Source organism: Prunus avium, chromosome 3 (genome assembly GCF_965620075.1).
Source record: "Prunus avium chromosome 3, drPruAviu1.hap1.1, whole genome shotgun sequence".
Lineage (NCBI taxonomy): Eukaryota > Viridiplantae > Streptophyta > Magnoliopsida > Rosales > Rosaceae > Prunus > Prunus avium.
In genome coordinates this window covers 2,211,498-2,236,225 of record NC_142286.1, presented here as the reverse complement: position 1 = coordinate 2,236,225, position 24,728 = coordinate 2,211,498, and the positions used below count along the sequence as shown (strand labels likewise).

The 24,728-nt window shown below is 37.4% G+C and overlaps 3 protein-coding genes across 5 annotated transcripts; 1 reads left to right on the top strand and 2 right to left on the bottom strand.

Annotated features, from left to right (window-relative positions):
• On the bottom strand, nt 1-5,536 carry LOC110761628 (Calcineurin-like metallo-phosphoesterase superfamily protein). 2 transcript variants are annotated; one of them, XM_088250935.1, is made up of 11 exons: nt 5,086-5,536; nt 4,650-4,785; nt 2,987-3,083; nt 2,266-2,325; nt 2,081-2,181; nt 1,852-1,886; nt 1,695-1,752; nt 1,508-1,582; nt 1,279-1,436; nt 925-1,185; nt 1-509 (listed from the first exon to the last, which is right to left on the bottom strand). In XM_088250935.1, the coding sequence occupies exons 1-11, from the start codon at nt 5,448-5,450 to the stop codon at nt 257-259; spliced, it is 1,599 nt and encodes a 532-aa protein (XP_088107061.1). In that variant the 5' UTR covers nt 5,451-5,536; the 3' UTR covers nt 1-256. The 2 variants fall into 2 exon arrangements, with proteins under 2 accessions (XP_088107061.1, XP_088107062.1); XM_088250936.1 differs by having other exon boundaries at nt 1-506; nt 5,086-5,534.
• Nucleotides 5,537-6,606: 1,070 nt separating this feature from the next.
• PSY1R (Leucine-rich receptor-like protein kinase family protein) lies at nt 6,607-10,975 on the bottom strand. The gene has a single exon (XM_088250934.1). The coding sequence runs from the start codon at nt 10,031-10,033 to the stop codon at nt 6,809-6,811; it is 3,225 nt and encodes a 1,074-aa protein (XP_088107060.1). The 5' UTR covers nt 10,034-10,975; the 3' UTR covers nt 6,607-6,808.
• Nucleotides 10,976-15,247: 4,272 nt separating this feature from the next.
• LOC110761661 (homeobox-DDT domain protein RLT3) lies at nt 15,248-24,180 on the top strand. Of its 2 annotated transcripts, none has more exons than XM_021964197.2 (17): nt 15,248-15,661; nt 16,048-16,410; nt 16,852-16,910; nt 17,020-17,259; nt 17,380-17,442; nt 17,523-17,736; nt 17,853-17,953; nt 18,546-18,632; nt 18,716-18,847; nt 19,431-19,571; nt 20,143-20,265; nt 20,382-20,840; nt 21,368-21,781; nt 21,887-22,501; nt 23,060-23,164; nt 23,252-23,471; nt 23,655-24,180. In XM_021964197.2, the coding sequence occupies exons 1-17, from the start codon at nt 15,598-15,600 to the stop codon at nt 23,657-23,659; spliced, it is 3,405 nt and encodes a 1,134-aa protein (XP_021819889.2). In that variant the 5' UTR covers nt 15,248-15,597; the 3' UTR covers nt 23,660-24,180. The 2 variants fall into 2 exon arrangements, with proteins under 2 accessions (XP_021819889.2, XP_021819888.2); XM_021964196.2 differs by having other exon boundaries at nt 15,249-15,661; nt 23,579-24,180.
• Nucleotides 24,181-24,728: the final 548 nt, after the last annotated feature.

The window sequence follows — 24,728 nt, the reverse complement described above, 5'->3', positions numbered from 1 at the left end:
TAAAAGTGAATGAGGTTTCTTTATATAACATAAAGTAAAATAAGATCCTGATCCAGTTTACATCCCTTTCACTCAATAAATGAAACACTTCCATTTACCACTCAAAAGTACAAAAGCACGATGGGATCAGATCATGGACATCAGATCAAAGCGATAAAGATTCACCTGATTAACTTCCAGATGGGAGCTATACTTTGACATGCATGGTATTCCTTTTTTGTATTATGCAGAGCCCACTGAATGCGCAAATTGGATGTCATTGGTCAATCCAGTCCTTGAAAAGTAACATCACATAGAGAGGTACATTTACTGCAGCGATGATTATGACCATTCTAAACATCCGCACTAATCTTTTGATCACTCTCTTTGTCCATGATCTGCTTGCTCTAGGCAGTAATTTTGCCATAGGATCAAACACAGCATCGGTGTCGGTGTCTGCGTTCACAGTAACCTCTATCTCCTGGGAACTATTCTTTCTAGCTGTGGGCCGCATCACAGCAGTGCCTCTGCTACAAAAGAATGAAAGAATGTAAAGCAAATGTAATAATAAATCAATGGACCGAACAGTAATATAAATAACTACCAAAGTCTAATTGAGGGTAAAATAGATCCCTTGTAAAAGAAATTGAAGTGCATATTGTATAGCAACTAATGAAGCTTCCCATAATCACTTATACAGTCTATATCAACCCACCACACAACCATTGTGTCCTTTTCAAGACCCACTAATACCATTTGTCACCGTCCTAAGAACGCACTTGTTACATGGACACAATACTCCAAAAAGACTACTGTGGGGCTACCCATAATAGCTTATATAGCTCACATTGAATCAACACCCAACTGACGTGGGACTCAATATATATAACTACACAGCTGCATACAAATAGAAACAGGGCGTACAAATGTAGCACAGAAACAAACCTTTCTACTAAATTTTTCTCGCTTGTACGTGCAATAGGAGTGCTCAAGGCTTTCTTGACAAGATGCATTGATCCTTCTGCATCCCAAATCATCTCATACTCACAGTTTAGATCTTCATTTTTCTCTTTTGTTCTACTTCTGATGCTACTTATTAGTTGTTTTCCAAGCCCCATTAAATCACTAAAATGATGCCCAACACTAACACCACTGGATGGCCAAAGCAGGAGGGCAAGGAGGGTCAAAGCAAATAGAGAGAGGTACCTGGAAATTTGAGAAAAGACAAGTAAGAAGTAGGAACAAAACGAACTGAAAAGCTTAGCATACAAATCTACACACAACAATATGGAGAGTTACCATATGTAAATGTGTGTTTGCATAGGAAGAAAGCACGGCTGAGTTAAGATTGCCTCTTCAGCATTGGATGCAGTTGAAGTTACAAAATTACTAGTTGACACTAACATGAAAGAGGGATACAAGTTTCCCTGCTGCCAACTTACTGTCCCTACAGTGTACTGAAAGGTATTTATCAATAATATATCAAGCCCTGGTAAGAGTTATACATGCAAACAAATTGGGTGCTTACCTCCCCCACAGGCCCATATTTTGACTCATGGATCACATGGCACTGATCATGATCATGACCAGATAAAACAAGTACCTGTAAACAATGAACAACCAAGGTGCAACTTGAATCCAAGGTGCAATGGACAATGGACAAACAAGTACCATCTCATGGACAAGATGCATCCCAGAGAGAAAAGAGAAATTACCGGCTGAATTGAATCCAATAAGTATTTTGATGATTCCTCTGTAATGTAATTCTGATACCTGTACAATGGTAATAATTGTCAAACACCAACCATACTTGCAAGTTAATTTAGTTTTATGATATCAATTTAAAAAAACACAAGAGAAGAAGAAGCTTACACTACTTCTTGACCATCAGCAGAGTGCAGAATCCGCTAAACATTTCAAATAAGAAATTAAAAAAATAAAATTAAAAGAACCTCGTGAGTTTATATACTGAGAGAAAATTCAACATCCACAAACCCATTACAATATGGTGAAATGCGCTAGAAAGTATAATGCCAATAATATACATACAAAGATATACTTCGCTTAAGTCTTGCCCCAATAAAATGCAATAAATCCGTACCTGGTTGACGATTTCTGAATTACGATTGGGGCCACAGTCTGTCCAATCTTGTCGGTACAATGGAATATGGGTCAACAAAACCCTTGGATACGCTTGAACATCTACAACGATGTAAATAATTAGATGAATTAGTTCAATATATGATGTGCAAAGTTAACAACATACAATGAGCATATATGATATACCCATGGAGACATTCTTGATAAAATCATGAGTAGAGGAAGTCAGAATTCCTTGAGGATTTCCTGCAGATGATACATACACGAGATTAATTGTTTTAAATGGACATTAGTAAAACTCAATATGCACCCATCTAAATGCAATTGCAATTACAGTGGCCACCAAGCAGAAAAGAAGCTGCAGTTTTTCAGTCCAATTCCCTATTAGAGATTTAATTTCAACTAAATTAAGCATGATTTGACTTGCCGTTTCTAAAAGCATAATGACAGACGCAGATGCATGCACAAAGTACATTTTTACACAGATAAGAGGACCAAAATTATTGTGCCTGTATAACAAGAAAACTTCTTCAAGAGTACCTCCTGATATATAGGCACATATGAAATTTAAAATATGCCCCTACTATTTCAACTGATTTTAATAATAACTTAAAAACCAAAGATCGTATGTTATTAGGTGTTCTTCTAATTGGTTCCTTATTTTACTCTCATTTTCTTCTTCCAAGTTCCAACCAATCCACTCTCATCCCACATAAGCTACCTTCTCAGCTTCTCTTACTATATCAAGCAATCTTGATTCACTATATTACACTTTATGCAGTAAATCATGACAATTTGATGCAGGAAAGAGGAAAAGTAGTGCAAATATATATATACACACAGAGATATTTACAGGAACAAAACAGAAAAACGATACAAACATACAGAATGTTGTTTGCATGCATACCATCAATAGTTTGAGCGTCAATGGCAATAAACTGCACTTTTCCAACTGCAAATCGATAGTTTCTGCTACCAAATTCCTTTTCATATCGTTTGATTGCCTGGTACAACCATATAAGAAACTATTTAATTAAAAAGCAAGTAAATATGATTAAAAGATGACAAAATTGCTGAAAGGGTGTCAATAAAAATCTAGTCCATGACAAGATTTTATTACACCATAATAAGCACAACTCAGAAAGTCATCAACTAGACTTTGTGAAAACATGCAGATAGCCAAAATACAGCTTAAATTCCATACATACTTGGACAAATGAGACCTTCCTCAGAGTCAGAAACAGAAAACTATGCATAAAAACAAATAAGGAAGATTCAGGATATACTTGCAGATACGATTTGATAGAGGTGAAGTTATTATTGCACACAATTTCATTTTTATAACATGCTAAGACCACCTGATGCAGGATGCATAGGACCTAAATTTATTAGTTCCCTAATATATTTGTTAGTTTCCTAGATTCTCTAGTTTTCCAAATTCTAGTAGGATTTCTACTTTTCCAGATTTCCAGATTTCTAGTTTTAAGTTTCCTATTTTATTTGGGTTAGGATTTTTGTTTAAGCAAGGGATTTCTATCCTATTATGTCTAGGTTTTAGTTTGCTATAAATACCCCCATGTAGTTCTTTAAAATTCAGATTTGGATATTGAGTAAACCTTCTCTTAAAACTATGTGATTTCTGTTCTTCCTTCTCTGTTCTCTGATTTCGGTCCTTTCTTTCGTCCCTTCGATCTATATTTTCGTCTCCTCGATCTTTTATATTCTTCTATGTCCTATTGTTTGAGTGCTTAATCTAATACCTACGGGCTGTACTACATCACCACCTCTTGCTAAATGCGACTCAGTCACAAGCACACTCATCCAGTTCTAATATTTCCAAGGGTTCTCTTTTCATTTGTCAAATTTCCACATACCTGTTTCCTCATTTCATATGGAATTTCCTTTAACATAGTCACACACACATACATTGAAATATACATGCATTTCTATACATGTGTCATGACTGTAGATTGTAAAAACCTTATCTTACTTTTAGAAATTCACTCAGACACATGGTCTTGATCATACTGGGGGCCTTTACTCCTGTGGCCAGATCTCGCCGATCTAAGTGAAATAGTTTACATGGCTCAATGCCACGTGAAAATCAGTTAGCTAATATCTTTACTAAGACCTTCCAAAGCATGGTTAAAATATTTTTGCTGATATCTTCTCTCCAGCTTGAGGGGAGTGTCAGTAGTATAAACTGCAAACATCCTTCTTAGCTTATCTTTTGGGGGTGATCTCTAGGACTGCTTGAGCTGATTTCTACGGGTACTGATTGAGCCAATACGAAACTTGAGGGCTAATTTCTAGGAATAGTTGTTGATCTTTTCATGTATGGTTTCTCTATAAAACTATGTACATTACTCAGTTCAATCAGGGATAATGATATTCTTCTCCCTTTCTAAATCTTATTTTCAACAGTATGCGTGCAATACTTATTTTGTCATGCACACAGAAACACACACACACATACGGAGATGTTTTTATCCATGCACACAAGTGCACAAGACAACAAAATCTAGACCAAAAACTTAGGGTATCATTTAATGGCAACATAATAAAAGTACCTCTGCCCTACGAGAGTGGAGAATTCCATAGCCAATGTCATGGTTTCCAGAAAGGTAGTAAACTGGGATATTTGAATATCTTTCATGCGCACTCAGGGAAAAAATATGTTTGAGACGGCTTAAAGATTCCTTCCACCTAATCAAGCAACAAACGTCAATGCCATTCTACAGCAGATAGCAAATACATTGCACTAGTTTACTAGCAATCTAAGATTAGAAGAAGAAGCGGCTAACTAAAGCAAACCAAGTAACAATTTTTACAGGACACCCAAAAATTCTGAGCTCATTTCCATGTTAAATCACATGATGAAGCTAGAAAATACACTAAAACACTAAAAAAAACCAAGTGCATTGCATAGAAGCAGCAAAAACCCAACTTTTATTTGAAATTGAAAGGACAAAACAAAAGAAGACAAATTTGCGGTGCCTTACTTACTCTTCATCCGAAAGATAAGGACCGCCATCGAAATAATCACCTAAAAAGAAAATAACATCGGGCTGCAGAGGAAGCACAGATTGATGAAAGGCTCTGCGCATGAACAAGTCGGCGAAGAACTGAGCCAATTCGAGAGCAAGTGATTTTGGGGGAAGAGGAAGCGAGGTTCTGTCCATGAGCTGTGGGTCTGTGAGGACCGCCACTCTGACATAATCGCGGTCAGCAATGGAAGAAGAAGCGTTGTTGCTCTGATGAGGCCATGAACAAGACCCGAGAGAGGGCCTCCAGAAGGCCACCATCTCGCCATAGAGGAGAGTCACCGCCCATATCACGCAGAGCAGCCCCGTGAGCTCCGCCTGCTTCATCTCTCTCTCTCTCCACTGTTTATGGTGGACTCATTTTCTGTCCTGTTTCTTCTTTCCTTTTTCAGATTTCGTATTTTTAGATTCCGATTTATGTTCAACCCCAAAAATAAATTTTTTTATTTTTTTATTTTTTAAAATTTACCCTACCCTGACGGTAAAGCAAAGCAAGATAGTTTGACTTATGTTTTTCAAATGGCATCTCGCCACGGGTGTAGTCTAATGAAAAATGACATTGACTTGATACGAGAAAACCCTCCTACCTTTACTAATGGCCAAAAAAGAGTGAGTTGGATGGGGATGAATCTAACTTACTGTGTTGTTCAAGAAAAGAAAGAGTATCTAAATAATGTAAAGCATTAACTGTTTTATCACATTATGCTTTCAAAATCAGATTTTTATTTTTATTTTTTTGTACAAAATTAATGACTCACCAAGCATTTGCTGTGTGCTGGAGTGGTGTTTTTACACCTCCAGAGGTCAGTGTTTAAACAGATTGATATTTTGCCTCCCCCACACTCTTCATGATGTCTGCCTCATGAGGTTGACAATTGTGCCATAAATAAATCAGTCTTAAGCACTAAGCAGCTTGCTGTTCCTTGTGTATGTGATCTTCATGCAATGCATGTGTGATATTTGACCTAGAGTTTTTCCCCCAAACTGAGGCTCTAATTTAATCCATATATATTATGAAAGAGGGATAAAAAAAACAGCTCAGCAAACATTGCAGTTCACTGGATTATCCAGACAAGGAAAAGAACAGAGTAACTTGCCAGACCAATTAAAGATTCATGTCGAAAATTTCGGTTTGAACTTTGAATCATAAATGACGACATAATCAACATATGCATTGCCGGAAAATCATATAATTTGTAGTTTGTAGTCCAGATTCAGACAATTAGTGTTATGCATAGATGAACCACCTCTAGATTTTTCCTTTATTTGAGAAGAGGAACTGCATAGTTTCAATTCACAGAGGTCTCACAAAAGCCCTTTTGAATTGAAACTATGCATCAGCAGGTGTCATTAGAGATTTACACAGAATCTGAAGTAAGATAATTACCAAAAATATTGAGCATCAGAAATTATAAAATTGCTGATTTACAGATGCATGTGTGGCCACTTTCTCATTACACCACCTTGATTTGCAACATCATCAGAGCTGTAATCTTAGACATATATATACTTATGTACTGGGAGGCTCAAAATTAACAAGCAAACCGCTTGACTATTGCTGCCTCATAGATCTGTAAAGCAAAATATCATTTACACAAGTGATTTTGTGAAAGTCTGCAATAATAAACCCAAATATTTATGTGCATGTATACATATAAATACTTTCTTAGGAAATTTGTTTTTCCTCACTGGTCTTTATTTTGGTGTTGGTGGGATGTCCCTACATTTTTCAGCCAATCGACAACTTCCTTGATGGTTGGTCTCTTAAGAGGGTTCTGGTTGACACACATGCAAGCCACATCAAGCACCTGCAGCATCTCTTCGTCAAAGCCCTTCCCTCTCAGGAGAGGATCAAAAACTTGCTCTGGTTTGCCCTCTCTCCTCATTTGCTGCACCCAGCCAACCAACTCTCTCGATGCCCTTGGCTTGCATACCTCAAAAGGCCTTTTTCCGGTTAGCAGCTCAAGCATGACAACCCCAAAACTGTACATATCTCCTCTCAATGTGGCCACCCATGCTTGTCCATACTCTGGAGGAATGTAACCAAGGGTACCAACAAGCTCAGTTGTAACATGAGTCTGGTACGGAAGAATCAACCGGGACAACCCAAAATCAGCAACATGTGCTTGAAATTTATCATCCAGGAGGATGTTGCTGGACTTGATATCACGATGCACAATGTGTGGCTCACATATTTGGTGCATGTAAGCCAACCCGCAGGCTGCTCCCTGTGCAATCTTCAGTCGAGTTGGCCAATCTAACTGGGAAGCACCATCAGCTTTCTCATGCAGCCAGTAATCCAGACTTCCATTTTCCATATAGGAATATATTAACAGGCGAACTCCATCATGCACACAATAGCCTTGCAGGGAAACCAGATTCTCATGTTGGGCAGTGGACAGTGCCTCAACTTCTGCTTTGAATTCCCTTTCCATCAGACCCAAGTCTCCTGAGAGTTTCTTAACAGCTAGCCTGGTCCCATTTGCGAATGTTGCACTGTAAACCAGACCAAAACCTCCACAGCCAATGATGTTTGCTTGATTGAAATTGTCAGTTGCCTTTAAGATTTCAGTTATAGTAAGATCCTTGATTTCATTGGTATTGGTTGGGAACACTATGACTAAGCTGGTATCCTTGTCAAGCTCAGGAGTAACAGCAGTGGCTGAATGGCTAGACATTGTGTCAAAATCCATCTTGTCAGTATCTCCTCCTGGAATGATCCTTCTCTTAGACAACATCCACACTACTAGCATAACAACAATAAATACAATTCCAAAACAGATCCCAGAGGTGAGTCCAATAAGAAGATTTTTGTTAGACCTTCGAGCAGCAGCCGGTGGTAATGGTTGAGGGCATGTGCGATGCACAGTTGGAGGACCACATAAGCCTCGATTCCCTTCAAAGCTATAGATGGTAAAAGTATCAAACTGACCTCCAGATGGTATAAGTCCCTGAAGATCATTGTATGCCACACTGAAGGAAGACAAGAAATGCAGACCTTTGAGAGAAACAGGGATTTCACCAGATAGATTGTTATAGGAAAGATCCAATTTCTCTAAGTTAGTGAGGTTAGAAATCTGATCTGGGATGCTGCCAGAGAATTTGTTATGACTAAGGTCCAACACATGAATAAACTTCAATCGGCCAATCTCAATGGGGATACTGCCATTAAGGCTGTTGTTACTCAAATATATGGCTGGGGGGAGGTTGGACAGTTGATTGTACTGCTGATCAGTAGCATTATTGGGCTTCACAAATACTGGCAACTCTAAATAACTTCTGTCCACCTTATCACTGGCCTCTTTCGATGTCAAAACTGGCATCCCACAGAGGTCATTAGGAAATCCGCCTTGAAGGAGGTTATTGGACAAATCAATGTAGAAAAGGTTGGGCAGACTAGCCAACCAACCGGGTAGAGAACCAGTTATAAGATTAATTGACAGGTCCAAGACTTGAAGATTTTTAAGCTTGCCTAGCCAGGTGGGTACTTGACCTGTGAATTGGCAACCCCCCAGCGCAAAAACCCGAAGACTCTGAAATCCATCTGGGTCTCCTAGGCTTTCATCATCTGGCACAGGCTCAAACAGAAAATTCACGGACAGGACCAGAGTGGTCAAGTTCTTGCAACCCTTTAGAATCCTAAAAGCCCCAGTGGCATTTGTCAGATTGTTGGTAGAGATGGAGAGGAAAGCCAAGGATTCTAATGCAACTATTTCAGGTGATATCTGTCCTGTGAGCTGATTATTGGCCAATCTAATAGCTGTTAATGACTTGCAAGAGTAGAGACTTTTGGGTAACTCACCAGTGAAGTTGTTGTTGCCAAGGTCCAGAGTGGTGAGGCGTTGGAGAGGGGAGAAGTTGAAGGAAGAGAGGTCTCCAGTCAAGTTGTTGACCCTCAAATTCAAAGTGGACAGCTTTGTACTGTTGGCGAGAGATAGAGGTAAGGGACCTGTGAGGTTGTTGATGTGGAGCAGCAGATTTTCCAACCTGGAAAGGTTACCAATTTGGCTTGGGATTGGCCCAGAGAACTGGTTTGAAAAGAGCTCCAGGGTCTGGAGATTGGTGAGGTTCAAGATACCATCGTTGATGGGTCCTGTAAGACTATTGACAGGCAGAGAGAGCTGTCGGAGATCAGCAAGGTTGAAAATTTCATCAGGGAGAGAACCAGAGAGGCTATTGAAGCCTGCACGGAAAACTTGGAGCTTGGAACATAATCCGATTCCAGGAGGAATTGTGTCATTGAGTTTATTGTAGGACAAGTCCAAGAAGGTAAGGGATGTGTGGTTGCTATCGTTGTCGATGGGTATCGACCCGGAAAAGCTGTTGTTGCTGACATTGAAAATGGACACCGATGGGACAAGGATCGAAGATGGGATTGTTCCATTGAAGAAATTGCTAGACAAGTTCAGAACCTGAAGCTTACTGATTTTATTTGAAGAAGGTGGTAGGCGGTCAATGAGACGATTGAAGCTCAAGTCAATGACTTGGAGACTAGAGAGAGAGGAAAACAAATCATCAGGGAGAGAACCCAGGAAAGAATTGTGGGAAAGATTGAGGTGGGTGAGATGGGTGAGGCTTGTGATAGATGGATGGATGACACCAGTTAAGCCTCTCCTAGGCAGCCATAGCCGGACGACGCGTCCTTGATCATCTTGGGCGCAGGTTATTCCTTCCCAAAGGCAACAGTCAGTGGAAGAAGACCAATTCAAATTCAAAGGGAGAGCCAAGGACAATAGAGCGTCCTTATCGAGCTGGTTACAAGCAGCAGAAGCAGAGCAAGGAAGAAGAAGAAGAATGAAAACCCATTGACCCAAAAAGAGATGAGGAAGGAAGGTTGGTATTCTTCTTGTTATTGTCGGTACCTTCACCTTCCTCTTGTCGTGTTTCATCGGAACAAGAGAAGAAGACATGAAGACTCTCTCTTTCTCTCTCTCTAACTCTCTCACTTAATCATACACAACAACATGCTGTAACACATATCACCATCAGCATCATCACAATCTATTGGAACCATATCAATTGGTAGAAGCAGCACCAATCTACCAAGATCCTACAGGTGTTTGAATAAATGGTCGAGAGAGCTAGCTAGCTAGCTAGCCAAGCTAACCTGGTGCAGAAAGATTGGGTTTTTGGGGATTGCAGCAAAAACCCAATTGAGCAATTGACCCAGAGAAACAAAGACAGAGAGAGGTTGGGTTGGGGGAGCTGCTGTGCCTATGTGAAGACAACTGACGTTGACATGGAAGAGACGATAATAATAATAAATCACAGGAAGAAGCGTTTACTTTGTGGGCGGCTGGTAGTGGCTGTTGGTGTTGTTGGTGCTGTTGGACATTTTCTAATCTAGTAATCATGATGATGGCGATGATGATGATGATCCTTCACCACAAGAGCTTAGCGTGTATAGTAGGATTAGGATATTCACATATCAAAGGCAAAAGCTTTCTTCTTTATTTTTTCTTTTTCAAATATTCGTTTCAGCACTTGCCCATTATTTATTTTCTTCTTCTTCTTTTTCTTTTTTCTTTTTTCTCATTTCTCTTTCTCGACGTCTTCTTCGGTTGCTTTGCTTTGCTTGGCTTGCTGCTTAAGCCCGACAGAGAGCTGAGGAGGAGACCGATAAGCTAACGCAGCAAATGGGTTTTGCATCCGGCAAGTGACAGATTGGAGATTTGGGTTTGGTTGGTTGGTCAATTTGGTAAATGATGGGGTTTGGAATCTTTCAGATTGTTGGAGATAGAGAGGCAGTCAAGGTTGTAAGTGGCAGGTCAAGTGGTTAAGAAACTAGGGATTTGGAAAAAGAATTGGGGCAAAATGTAGATTGCATGAATTTTTTTCCTTTTTTGAACCCACGCAAGTGAGAGTTATTTGAGGATATTTACACTTTAGCAGATTAATTAGCACACTCATCAACTAACCAATATTTTTGAGAGGAGAAAATATATATATATATATATATATATATATATATATAGCAAAAGGAAGAGAATTGTGAAACATTTAAAATACTAGAAAATGTCATCCGTTAATGTAAATATTAAGAATTGAAATTATTAATTAAATAAGGATAATATGGTAAATTCACATTTTTTCATATTAAAAAAATTTAAAATTTTTTTAAAAAAAAGATAATAGACCCTCTTTTTATGGAACACAACTACCCATTATCTTTTTTAATTCTTAAATAAATTTAATTTTTTTTATAAAAAACCTCTAGCAGGCACAGAAACACGTGCTGAGAGGCTAATAGAATACTAAGGAAGTTCAATTTCCCTATTACCATTTTTCATGTGTCCGCATATTACCTATCTAACTTTTTGACACATGTCCTTCCACTTAACTCCAAATTAATAATGTTAACCTTTAATTAAGGGTGTGATTTTCCCACTCCCCTTTTATCCACCTACACTTCCTTTTGTTTTTTAATACTTTTTACTATAGGATAAAAGGGAGTGTAAATGAACAAAAGAATAGTAATAACATACAATTTAAAAAAAATGGAGTGTAAGTGGATAAAAAGGGAGGGGGAAAATCAGTACCTTTAATTAAAAAACACTTATAATTGAAGGAAGAAAACCCAACAACGAAGGAGTTCCTTTCTCCTTAGCCAATCGTCGCCCAGCCGGAACATCCTGAGCCATGAGACGGAGGCAGCAACCATGTTGATGACTCAATGGGCACGTTAGAAATCGGATTCGCTTGTTTCTGAGATTGGAGATGCTTCTGAGATCTTGAAATGACAGTAAGTGGTTAAAAGTATAGGTGTCTTAGGTTTGCAAATGCAAAGAAATGAGCCACTAGAAAAAGGAAGCTGAAAAGAGAACCTAACTAGTGGCTTGATTATGCTTCATTTTCTACTTGGTTATTTTGCAAATTTCATTCTTTGTACGATGCTCCAATTATGTATATCCACGCATCTTATTGTCACAAACAAAACCCAACAACGAACTCCTACCCACCTCCAACCCTCAGCAACCCCAAACCAGCCACCAAAACTCCCACCTACCCCACCCGGCCGGCGACAACTCCTTCTTATTCTCGCCACCGACAAAGCCTCATTTTCTCTTTTCTCTATCTTCTTTTTCATTCCTTCATCCTCAATCTATCTCTCTCCTTCAAAGAATAAGCTAGAAGAGCAGGGGAAGAAGATAGATCTAGATCCAAAATAAAGGGGGAGAAGAGAGAAGATGCTTTTTTGACGGCAAAAAGGGGAGGGGCTGCACCGGCAGGATAGGGTTGTTGACGGAGAAGGAGAGTCGCTTCGCTGTTGGGTTTTTCCCCCTTCAATTATTAGTTTTTTATTTTTTAATTTAATTAAAAGTTAACATTGTGAATTTGGGGTTAATTGGAAGGACATGTGTCAAAAAGTTAGATACGTAACAAGGTGGGCACATGAAAAATGGTAACAGGAAAATTGAACTCATACTAAAATAATATGGTCACGTGATACACTTATAGGTTTAGGATTGTTTGTCTCACTTAAGGTCTCTACTTCCTTTTTAGTTTAAATACATTTTTATTTTTAGGATAATGATTCTCACTTTCCTTCGTGGAGACGGAGATAATAATGACATATTTGGCATCGATCCATCTCATTGCCGTTCATATTATCAAAGCTAATTTTGCATGACAATGGTTGTCAAAAAAAAGAAGAGAGGTTGGTTTTATTAAGGGTATTTTTGGTGTTTACTTTGAGCAAAGCAAATGATTTATTTTAAAAATATTTTAAATATACTTTAAACTAATCTAAATTATAGGGAGGGAGATTCAAACTCGAATACAGAGCGGGGAGCACATCCCCTGTAACCAACTTAACTAAACTCATGTCTGCAAAGCAAATGATTTTACATATGAATGAAGGGTGTGAAAATAAAAGATGGTACCCATGAAATACATTTTTTTATACAAGAAAATTTTGTGGCCATGGAACATTGATAAGATAAGTGGGTCCATTTTTTGATTCACCTTGATAATTTTCCCATTAGCATGACTTTAGAGCAGGGAGGATACTTGGTGGCCATGAAATATTAAGGGAGTTACCATTGTCCAATTCTGATTTGTTCATCCATTTTTCACATTATCATGATGATTTGTGCGCACTACTTCATCTATATATATAAAGCAAAATGCAGAGAATGGTGAAACATTCAAAATACCAGAAAATGCCCTTGATTAATACAAACATTAAGAATTGAAATTATTAATTAAATGAGGTTAATATGGTAAATTCACACTTTTCATATTTAAAAAATTAAAATTAAAAGAAAATTCAGATAATGAATCCTATTTTTATGGAACACAACTACCCATTCTCTTTTTTAATTCTAAAATAAATGTAAATTTTTTTAAAAAAAACCTCTCGCAAGTGCGGAAGCGCATGCGGAGAGGCTGGCTGTTTTTACGTGCAAAGTCAACTTGTTCTGACCAGCAGTTGTCCTAATATATTTAATTTAAAAAAATGTTGGGAGACAAACTTTTTCTAAAAAGGAAATTACCAGGTAGGAGGCATAAAGTCAATATAATAGATAGTGGAACATAAAAGAATGCATTTGTCAAACTTAACTACATGCATATGAATGTGATCCAACTATAAAAAAAAAAAACACACCTCCAATTTATTATTATTATTACATAGATGATAATGTGAACCGACCCTTGTTCTTGAATAAAATATTGAGATGTGAATCTCTGATGGATTGGGTTTTGGGTTTTTCTTTATGCCCACCACCATATAACCTGACTTGGACTCAGCAAAAATGGCTTGAATGAGAAAGTGGGAAGATTTGAAACTTTGAAAGGGAGGGTTAGAGGACGAGTCAATGGTTCTGGAGGCTTATTAATATTATTGTGTTTTACTTTACACAATAGATATATATTTGTTTCACCATTAAATTAATTAAAACGCCCTCCATATTCAACTGCTCCACTTTGTTTGTGCCTTGCCATTGAAGACCATCTCGGGGCTTCAAATTTGTACCACATGCATAACACAAGTTGAGAGAGTCCCTCATATTTTAAAGTTGTTTGACATTACGATATTTTATCATCCTTCCTTGTGAATTGTGATTTCTCATGACAAAATGATCTGTTTTGGTTTAAACTTTAACATGGGAGGCCATTCTCGAATTCCAGCCTTACGTGTAGGGTAATGCTCGCTACTATTTGAATTACAAGTCTCTATAATATGAACTTTGTCCTCCTTTCTCTTTACAACATAAATAAATAAATACATTCTCACTTGCTACTTCCCACAAAAACTTAAAAACTTTATTTCTTCCAGATTTAAAACCTTCTATTCAAATATATAGTTGTGAAAAATTGCCCATAAGATTGTTTTTTTTTTACTACAAATGTGGGTTCAATTGACTAGGATTGTGCATCCAAGTTCAAGTATCCTTTCCTGTAGATTTAATTAAATCATAGTAATTTAGATTATCACTTATATAAAAAAAAATTATTTTTGACTGCTCATTTAGTTTTTGAGACTACACATAATCGCATGTTGTCAGTTCCAACATTAAATTCACTAGACAATTTTTATTTTTTTGACAAAGCAATATTTTAAACTACTCGTATAATGGGAAGGGTATCGAACTTGAGTGCAAAGCCGGCACACTGCCTTGACTGCTAATTTCACTGAACATAGATCAAGATATCAAACAAAAATGCTTCCTAAATAAGCAAATTTACTGAACATTGATCAAGAACTTAGTCAAAAAAAAAAAAAACTTCCCAAAGAAGCAAATCCAAACAAGGTATCCAAGCTACTTGAGCAAACAAGGTATCCAAGTTGAGATGGTAAATGGGCTGACAGGAGGATAGTTATCCCCAAACTCAATTTTAAGCCCATATTTTAAAAGGCATTCAACAACGACAAAAAAACTATAAGGATGACACTGAAAAAATAAAAGTGTGAGGACGAAAGTGAAAATTCGAATAAACTATAGGGAACCATTGGGCCTTCCAAAAAAAAAAGGGCCCAAAACTCCAATGTAAAACCCTACAATTATCCAACCAGAATATTTCCTCTTCTTGTTGTAAGCCAAAAAGTGAACCCGAAAAAATTAAAAAAGAAACAAAAAAAAAAGATGATGATATAAATATTGAAGCTAATTAATTTTTTTCGTCAAGAATTTGATGAAGATATTTTTTTGGTAAAACCCAAAACCCTACTTGGTTAGTTTCCCATTTCGTTATCTGCTGCTTCTCGTCCCCTTTCGCATCACAATTAGACGGTGTCTAAGGACAAGCATGCAGATTACAGAGCTCACTCTCCCACCTCCATTTCCCTGCGGCTTCGACGCTGCCACTCTCACTCTGATATCGCCACCCACAGTCTCGCTCTGCTAATTTGTATAGTTTGCTTCTGCGTTCTCAACCGCCCCAACCATTTCTGCTTTGGGTTCTGTTCTTCAACTCCTTCTGGAAATGGTTTTGAAATTTCTGTGATTTTGGGTACTTGTGGAAGAAGAAGATGATGGAAAAGATAAAGAGGAAAACTCAATCACAGCTTGAAGCCCTTGAGAGCTTCTACTCAGGTACGCTTCTTCGCTAATTGTCCTCTCTCTCTCTCTCTCTCTCTCTCTCTCTGCGTGTGTGTGTGTTTGATATATGTAGCTTTTGTTATTATTGCTCTGTTTCTCTATTGGGTTCAGAATTAAGCCACCCAATTGACAGTTTAATTGAAATCAGCATTTTATACGTGCAATTATTGGCTCAAATTTGGAACAGACAACTGCAATCGTTCCGTTGTTTGTTTTGATTTTAGAAAGCAATAAGGATATAGTTGCAGAATACAATTATACAAGCACTTAGGATTGGTCGTGCATCTGTTGCTATAGATTCTATAAATGGTAGCGAACTTTTAGTGTTAATCACAAGAGAGCGAAACCCAATATTTACAACCTTTTTGTTTTCTTCACAGAGGATAGGTATCCTTCACGAACGGCAATGGAATGCCATGCTGCTGCCTTCAGATTGACTTACAAGCAGGTTCGGGGTTGGTTTGTTGAGAAGAGGAGGAGAGAGAAGCGAGAAAATAAAACCACTGAGGAGTTGGGTGGAAGAAATGGGTCGGGAGCTGGTGCTCCAAGGGTAGTTAAACACTGCCTCTCAAAAGCAAAAGCTCCTTCGTTGTCGAGATACAAGCAAACAAAAATGAATGGGAATCATATTCAGGAATTGTTAACTCCAGACTACATTCTCAAGAAGGTGTTCCGCAAAGATGGTCCTCCCCTTGGTGTGGAATTTGACTCTCTCCCCTCTCGGGCACTTTTCCATTCTACAGGTAAGAACTGAGAAACTTTCAGGTCTGAGAAATCATAGGCAAAATGAATCATTTCTATTGTACATTTTTGTCTATCTGAGATCTATTCTCCTTTTCCGTTTGTTTAAAAAGTAAACTACACATCAGTTGTAAAATTTTCACTCAGAGTGGTTTGGTGTGTTGATGAGAACATTCTCTTTGTTGATTTTTATATGAGTTGTGAAGGGAGAGGACTTGATTCTTTGAGATATTGTTGTTTCGTAATGTTTAATGCCATTCAGAATTAGATGTTTTTGGTAGTTTGCGTCTAAACTTCTTGACAGAGTTAATTTGTATTGGTGTTGCAGTAGCTGTTCGGAAAATGTTCTCTCTTTGTTCTTTTCGATGCTATATTGTAGATTTTTTCTTTTGTTGCACTACATATTTTAAGAAGGTTTCACTCACATTGTTATTTCCATTTAGATCCCGAAGATTTACATCCCCCTTGCAAAGAGAACCAAAGAGAAACTAAAAGGAGGAAGGTAATGGATAAATTCTTTTGTTGGCACCAGCTTTCATGATTCTCTTGTTTCTACCTTAAGTGTCCTTAACTGGTCCCACAAATATTCTTACCCTTTTGACTTTTATTAGGTTACCGAGCATGCTGTCATTGGTCATCAGAATTGCGACAAGAGTGCTCCAGTGAAAAAACATGGTGTTGGAAAAGGTTTGATGACGGTCTGGCGGGCAACCAATCCTGATGCTAGAGATTTTCCTGTTGACATGGGTTTTGCGAACGGTGAAGTCACTAGTGTATCATTAAATCCAACTTCTGTATCACGAAAACCAGTAACTCGGAACAGAAGATTGCAACAAAAAAAATGTGTTCCTGTAAGTGATTTAGTCTGTATTGCTTGCAGATATGTGAGAAAGTCTTTTGGGATGATCATCTTAAAGGTCGATCTGAGTGGTTACCTTTAGACAGTTGTCTGACATTTGTTGCCTTTACAGAAACAGGGACGGGTACGGAATAAGGTACAAGAAAAGAGGAAACATTTCGTCAAAAGAAGAGAAGTAAGTGAAAAAATTGTTCTTGCAAATTTATGGTTTAAGTTAGCAGATTTAACAACATTCATTTTGCTTTTGGATGCAAGGTGGAATCTAACAATGAGAATCAGACTCTGCCAAGCAAAGAAAAATGTGAACTTGCTTTGGAAGGAGCAGGTTCCCAAGAACACTCGGATAAGATTGCAATGCTTGTGGAAGATGAAGAGCTGGAGCTGAGACAATTACAAGGAAGGCCAAATGCATTGGGGTGCTCTGATCATTTTACTACTAATGGAGATCATGCCTGTTCACTTTGCAAAGGTTGGTTTGAAGGAAGAACGGAACAAATTTTCCACTCTAAAATGAAATGCTGTAATATGTATGTGTCTGCATGTATGGTATTTTGAGCTGTGGATAAGGAATTTTTGGGATTTCAGATTTCCTGGCCAAGTTTCCTCCAAATTCTGTCAAGATGAAGCAGCCATTTTGTATGCAACCTTGGGATTCTTCTCCAGAGATTGTCAAGAAACTGTTCAAGGTATGTGAATTGCAAACTGTTTGTGGCCTGATTTTGTTAAGTTCTTTTGCAAATATAGGACATCGTTCATGAAAGATGTCATACACTCCATCTATTATTGCATTTGCCTTTTCTTATTTATGAGGTCTGTTTTCTTATTCATGATTGTACGGTGTATAAAAGCTTGGAATAATTATTTTGTGCTCGCTAATACTGCCTAATGGTCTCTCATTACTCTTACCAATCTTTTTTGTTGATGCTCTCATTGCATAGATTGAAGTCATAGGTTGTTCTTGTAGAGATGTTATGCAAACAATGATATACTCAAGAAAAACATATATCAAGTACTAGAGATATATGGAATGTGGTCTAAATTTGATATTGGAATCTACTTGTAAGTTGTAATTCTCTTTTGTGTAGTTCGTACCGAGTGTAGGAAATTTATTATTATCTTGTCAACTTTATGATTCCTTATGGAAACTAGAGAGTGAAAAGATCTGCAGTTTTTTTTTTTGGTTTGTTAACAAATGTGTCTAGGGGCCATCAATTCAGATTGCTACATTTTGTTTAGTTATTGTACTCAAATATATTCTGGGTTGACTTTCTTGGGCAGGTTTTCCATTTCCTTTGTACTTATGCCGTTATGGTAGACATAAGTTCCTTCACTATTGATGAGTTTGCCCAAGCATTTCAGGACAAGGTTATATCTTATCTTTGATCCAACATCGGATTTATTGTGTCTTCTACTTGCTCAACATCTTTGTTTTGTAAAATGCCTTTTAGGATTCCTTGCTACTTGGAAAAATTCATGTGGCTCTTCTGAAGCTTCTTCTATCTAATGTTGAAGCCGAGCTTGGCTGTGGATCTATACCTCATTTGAGCAAATCATGCAATTTTCTTGCATTTATTCACTCGGTGAGTTATGAACAAACAGCATATAATCGTGCAGATCACAGACATTTAAAGTTCATTTAACTTATGATAATGTTGTATAGTCATATTGACCATTTCATTTGGGTACATATATGTCACAGCAGTTTTCTAAAGGCTCATATGTTTGGAACTTTGTTGGTAACAAAAAGAGAATGCAATCTATAAGACTGTTGACATGTTTCTTTACAGGGAAGTTAAATACCGCTGAAAGTAGCAATATGATATCAGAAAAATTTAAAGAATACAGGAAAGAGGATATCATCTAATAATCAAAAGTTTGGTGTGACTACAGAAAAGGTGTACACTCCAGAATTTCTGATAGATATGCTTAGGCGACAAGAAATTTTCCGAACAAAATCATAATCAGCCTATTAGTAGTCCATCCATATGCACGTTTAGAAGATCCACTTGCTTTTTGTGGTATAGTTGATCAGAGATACTTATTTTTGTCAACCTCTTTAGACTTTTTTGCTCATCTCTTAAATCAATTGTTATTTCATATTATTATGACAAAATTGAATGCAAGTACTCAATAACTAAGCATCTTTGTCAAATGATTTGGCAGGTTGAAAATCAAGAATCCACTCTGGAATTCTGGAAGAGATCACTTAACCCTTTAACATGGACAGAAATACTGCGTCAAGTACTGGTTGCTGCTGGTTTTGGTTCAAAGCAAGGTGCAATGCGAAGGGATGCCCTTAGCAAGGTCTTCTAATTTAACTACCGTAGTTGCAATTGATTTTTCTAAGCTCCATTTCCTCTCTAGTAAATGTATTTAATTAACAATACATCTGTATTCTGCCAGTTAAGTGCTACATATGCCTAATAATATGTGTTCATCACCCAAAGCCTTGAGCATTCAAAGCCTTATTGGCAATCGTCTTTTAAGATCTGTCATTACCCTGAATAATCTGTTTCTACCTTGAGGCAGAGCCCCAATTGGATAGATTCATTTTCCATACTAAAGGACCAAATCAGAAATTTTAGGTTTTACATATAACATGTAGTGATTGAATGTTAAAGGAAATAGTTTCTTCAGTTTTGTTTGTTGGCATTATCATGCATTCCTAAATAACATCTGTTGAGCATATGCATATTTGTCTCCACTTGTCTCTGGAATTATTTGCTTTAATGAACAGACATGCGCAGGAGCCTTTATTTACTTTCTTATGGTGGTTTTATTTATGTTCTACAATTAATAAGCTTTATCTGTTGTTGCATAAACCTATCTATAAATGTAAAATTTGGTTTTTCAAATTGAATCTTCTGTTATCTAGGAAATGAGCCTTATGGTGAAGTATGGTTTACGCCCTGGTACTTTGAAGGGTGAATTGTTTAGAGTTCTTCTAGAGCAAGGAATTCATGGGTTGAAAGTTTCTGAGTTGGCGAAGTCATTGCAGGTGCTTTTCTTGAAAATGTTATTATCATAATCTCTCATGTTTTAATCATTAAGTTGATACCAGCCAAGCACAGCATTCCACTTGAATTAGTGATGGACTTTGTTTTTGTTTTGCAGATTTCTGAATTGAACCTTTCCAGTGGAATAGAGGAACTAGAGTCTTTAATTGGTTCAACTCTTTCAAGTGATATTACATTATTTGAAAAGATTTCATCATCCACATATCGTGTGCGTATTAATTCTTCTGAAAAGGAAGTGGAGGAATCCCAATCAGATACCGAAGACTCTGGAGCAGTTGATGATGACCTCAGTGACAGTGGTACATGTAGCAGTGATGATGATTCTGGGTGCAATTCAGGAAATTCCCAAATTAAAAAGCTGACTTATATGAACCATGGAAAAAGTAAAGATAACATGGTGACAGTATACACCGAAATTGATGAGAGCCATCCAGGAGAAGTATGGTTGTTAGGACTGATGGAAGGCGAATATTCAGATTTAAGCATTGAAGAAAAGTTGAGCGCAATAGTGGCTCTAATTGATCTTCTTCATGCAGGTTCTAGTTTTAGAATGGAGGTAACATATAGAATCTTTGCATGGACTTTGAAACCTTTTCTTTGTTTTTATTTTTCCCCCTACTATGAGGTTGCCCTATTAAATGGAACGTGTTCAGTCCTTTGTAAGATAATATCATCTGAACGGTGCAAACTGCATTATATATAAAATACTTTGACAGTAAATATTATTTGAATATTCAATGAGATTCAAGTAGCCGTAATTATAATGGTGGTTTATAAGTTTAATATTGGTTCGTATTATTGTTTTCCTTAAAATTTGATCTACCTTTTGTGTTCCACATATGTGACCTGACTGAAGTCCTGACGGGTTCATTACGGCTGCCTTCTTTGGCTTCTCCAAATAAAAACAAAAAAACAGAAACTGATAGCTTCTAGTTGTCTATGCTATTGTTATGTATCATGTATTTCCCCACTGAGTTCTTAAATGTTCTTCAATTGTAACTATAGTTTTCAACAGCATTTAAACATGCATGGTATTTAAGTAATTTTCAGCAGATTAAACATGTCTCTCTTATTCCTTTATAGGATCCTATAAATGCCATTGCTGAATGCATTCCTAGCAGTCTTCATTCTGGTTCAGGGGCGAAAATTAAGAGGTTATCAACTAAACAACATGGCATGCCCAGGCCAACCTGGGTCCATGCAGGACATACGAGTGGTGCAAAAGAAGATTATACATTAAAGTTTCACCCTATAGATTCTTCAGGGTCAATCTCAAAGTTCTCTGACGAGAGATTCTCTACAAAAGAGAAAAATGGAAAAGAAAGAGAAGTGCGGTTTGACTTACACCCAATGCAATCTGTGTTTTTGGGGTCTGATCGTAGATACAATAGATACTGGCTTTTCTTGGGCCCTTGTAATGCATATGACCCAGGACATAGAAGGGTTTATTTTGAATCTTCAGAAGATGGTCACTGGGAGGTGATTGATACAGAAGAGGTATTCTGCTGAACTTTTGTTATTCGATCAATGTGATTGTTGTACATATTGCTTGACCTTGTATAAGTTATGATATTTACTTGCTTTTTCCTAAACCAAATGCAGGCTCTGTGTGCTTTGTTGTCAGTTTTGGATGACAGGGGTAAACGAGAGGCTCTTCTTATTGAATCCCTAGAGAAACGAATAGCGTTTCTGTGCCAAGCGATGTCAAGTAGAATGGTAAATAGTGATAGAATTGACAACTTGGCGCAATCTGATCAATCTGAGCTGGATAGTGTTAGAGAAGACACTTATTCACCAGTATCTGATGTAGACAACAACTTATCTGGAATTGCAAATGATTCTCTGCCTTCATCTGGAGTTGTGGTTCTTGAAGTTAGAAAGAAAGGAGAACAACAGAAACAGAAATGGAGCCGAATCCAAGCATTTGATTCATGGTTATGGAATTCCTTTTACCTAGATCTTAATGCTGTCAAACATGGTAAACGATCCTATTTTGATACACTTACTAGATGTGAAAGTTGTCATGATTTGTATTGGAGAGATGAGAAGCACTGCAGGATTTGCCATACAACATTTGAGCTTCATTTTGATCTGGAAGAAAGGTATGCCATCCATGTAGCCACATGTAAGGAGAAAGAAGCGAGTGATACTTTTCCTAAGCATAAGGTCCTCTCATCACAGATCCAATCACTAAAAGCTGCGATGCATGCAATTGAGGTAACCCATCATTTGGATTTTAGCTTTCCATTTTCTGATATTTGTTTGTTATAGTAATGAAGATGTCCTCCAGTTAAAAAGATTTCAAGCTACACATATCCTTGATAGACTGGAGGAGAATAGGACTTCAGTTGAGGATCAACCTAGGAATGAATTAAGTGTTCATGGTTTGGATAATTAGAATGTGACTTTGAGATTTATGTGCAATCAAATCCGATAGCTTTTATATAATAAAAAAAAGAAGAGAAAATCTCTGAAGTGCAATAAGATTTTAGATGAAGGGATGGGGGATGGCGGGAAAACAAGGCCAAAAGAGGAATTTAGCATGTGTTACTGGGAAGGGATTGATGAAAATGCATACTGCTGTGAATGGAGCAGAATGGTTGATTAGTATCCACCTGCCCTGTCTGATTAGTTCGGGCCCCTGGTAGCTAACCCTAAATAGTGGGATTATTTTAGTTGGATTTTGGGGCCTGAACCTTCTGATTTCTATTCGCCCCAAAGTTTTTAATGTTTTTCCGTGCAATATTGATCTCCACCTCCCTCTGCTTTGTGCAGTCAGTCATGCCAGAAGATGCTTTGTTGGGTGCTTGGAAAAAATCTGCTCATAAGCTATGGGTGAAACGACTGAGACGTACCTCATCTTTGGCTGAGCTTTTGCAGGTTTTCTATTTTCCTCTTTTCACACTATCTATTTTTTGTTTATTTTCTAGTCAGAACCATCAGTTTCTTTATTGTTTACTCATGCAGGTTCTTGGTGATTTTGTTGGTGCCATCAACGAGGACCGATTATATGAATGCAACATAGTGCAAGGTTCTTGTAATTTTAGTGAAGAACTGATTGCGTCCTTTGCCTGTATGCCCCAAACAACATCTGCAGTTGCACTCTGGTTGGTGAGATTGGATGCCTTAATTGCTCCATACTTGGAAAGAGCCCATTCTCAGAAAAGGCTGGAAATTAGTGTCAGAGGTAATGATTGAATATAATGCAGATTGGTGCTTGACAATTGAGTGACTTCTTAGTTGTTTTCATAGCTGTTCAAATTTTCGCCATCTTAAAAGCTTCTTTTACTTCAGGGAAGCATGCTCCAAAGCAATAGCACCGCCTTTTTTCGGTAGATTAGCCAAATTCAATCCCACATTTTTTTGACAGATTGAGGAGCAAATATATGTCCATTGTACTGCCAGATCAGTGGAACTGTTGCAGGCTTTGAAACCGCGGTACTTTGTATGAAGCTATGCTTCAAGTTTTCTATTTAGTTGCCATATATGGCTATTGAGCCGTTAGATGTACAGCATGAAGGAAAGTTGGACGTTTAATAGATACAAGAGTTTCATATCACTGAAGCCTGCTCCAGAGAAATATCCACACGTTTATCCTATATTCTCTTGTATAGAATATGGCAGCCTCTTTACTGTCTCAGTCAATGGAGGATTCAGATTTTGTTTCATGTATGCTTGTTCTAGTTTTTTGAAGCAGGAATAAAATGTTGTCAAATGTACATTGTTGTAAAGAAAAACAAAATACTGTTTAAAAAAAAAAAAAAAAAATGAAGATTTGAAAGTCATCTTTGTGATAATCTTTTGTAGCTAGAACAATGTTTGTTGTAGTTGAATATCCTCGACCTCACAGTTTGTTGCCAAAGACTTGTTGGTTTATTGAAATTCGTATTTCTTCATTGTGGTTCTCGTAGCTATTGATTAGTAAAAAAATAAACATTCACCAAGTATGCTCGAATTATATTACACAAGAATAGGGTTTGGCTGTACTTTTTCTATGGCGTTTTTTAAGATAATAATTGCTGCATAATTTCACGAAAGACTCCATGCATTCCTCGAAGCCGCCTTCTTGGTTTCGGTAGCAATTCTCAGTGCCTTGAGCAACAAACTTTATATATGCCTCAATCTTTGTGGCCATTTTAACCTTAAAATTATCAGTTGAAGAGGAATGAAGAAACTGAGAGGGATGATGCCGAGGAGGAAATAAATATGGAGAGGAAGAAATATCTTTATCTTGCACGGAATAATTATCACCTTGAATAATCTCAAATGAGTTCTCTTCATTGCTAGCTTTTACAACTTGTTTCGAGAGGTTTGTATATTTTGTTTTAAAGTTGAATAAATATATAAAATGTACTTATGGAATTTATTTTAAAGAGTATATATGTTGTGTGTATAGTGACTATTTTTGGGCCACCTATTTTACTAATTTGTTTTTTTTTTTGTT

Bases quoted from the DNA above. Each gene is read 5' to 3' on its own strand.
- PSY1R (XM_088250934.1), bottom strand. From the start codon at position 10,033: ATGTCTTCTTCTCTTGTTCCGATGAAACACGACAAGAGGAAGGTGAAG.
- LOC110761628 (XM_088250935.1), bottom strand. From the start codon at position 5,450: ATGAAGCAGGCGGAGCTCACGGGGCTGCTCTGCGTGATATGGGCGGTG. The intron at 2,326-2,986 runs GTATGCATGCAA...TATCATCTGCAG, and splicing joins TGACGCTCAAACTATTGATG to GAAATCCTCAAGGAATTCTG. The intron at 2,182-2,265 runs GTATATCATATA...ACATCGTTGTAG, and splicing joins TATCAAGAATGTCTCCATGG to ATGTTCAAGCGTATCCAAGG.
- LOC110761661 (XM_021964196.2), top strand. From the start codon at position 15,598: ATGATGGAAAAGATAAAGAGGAAAACTCAATCACAGCTTGAAGCCCTT. The intron at 17,737-17,852 runs GTTGGTTTGAAG...TTGGGATTTCAG, and splicing joins TGCCTGTTCACTTTGCAAAG to ATTTCCTGGCCAAGTTTCCT. The intron at 22,502-23,059 runs GTAACCCATCAT...TGCTTTGTGCAG, and splicing joins CTGCGATGCATGCAATTGAG to TCAGTCATGCCAGAAGATGC.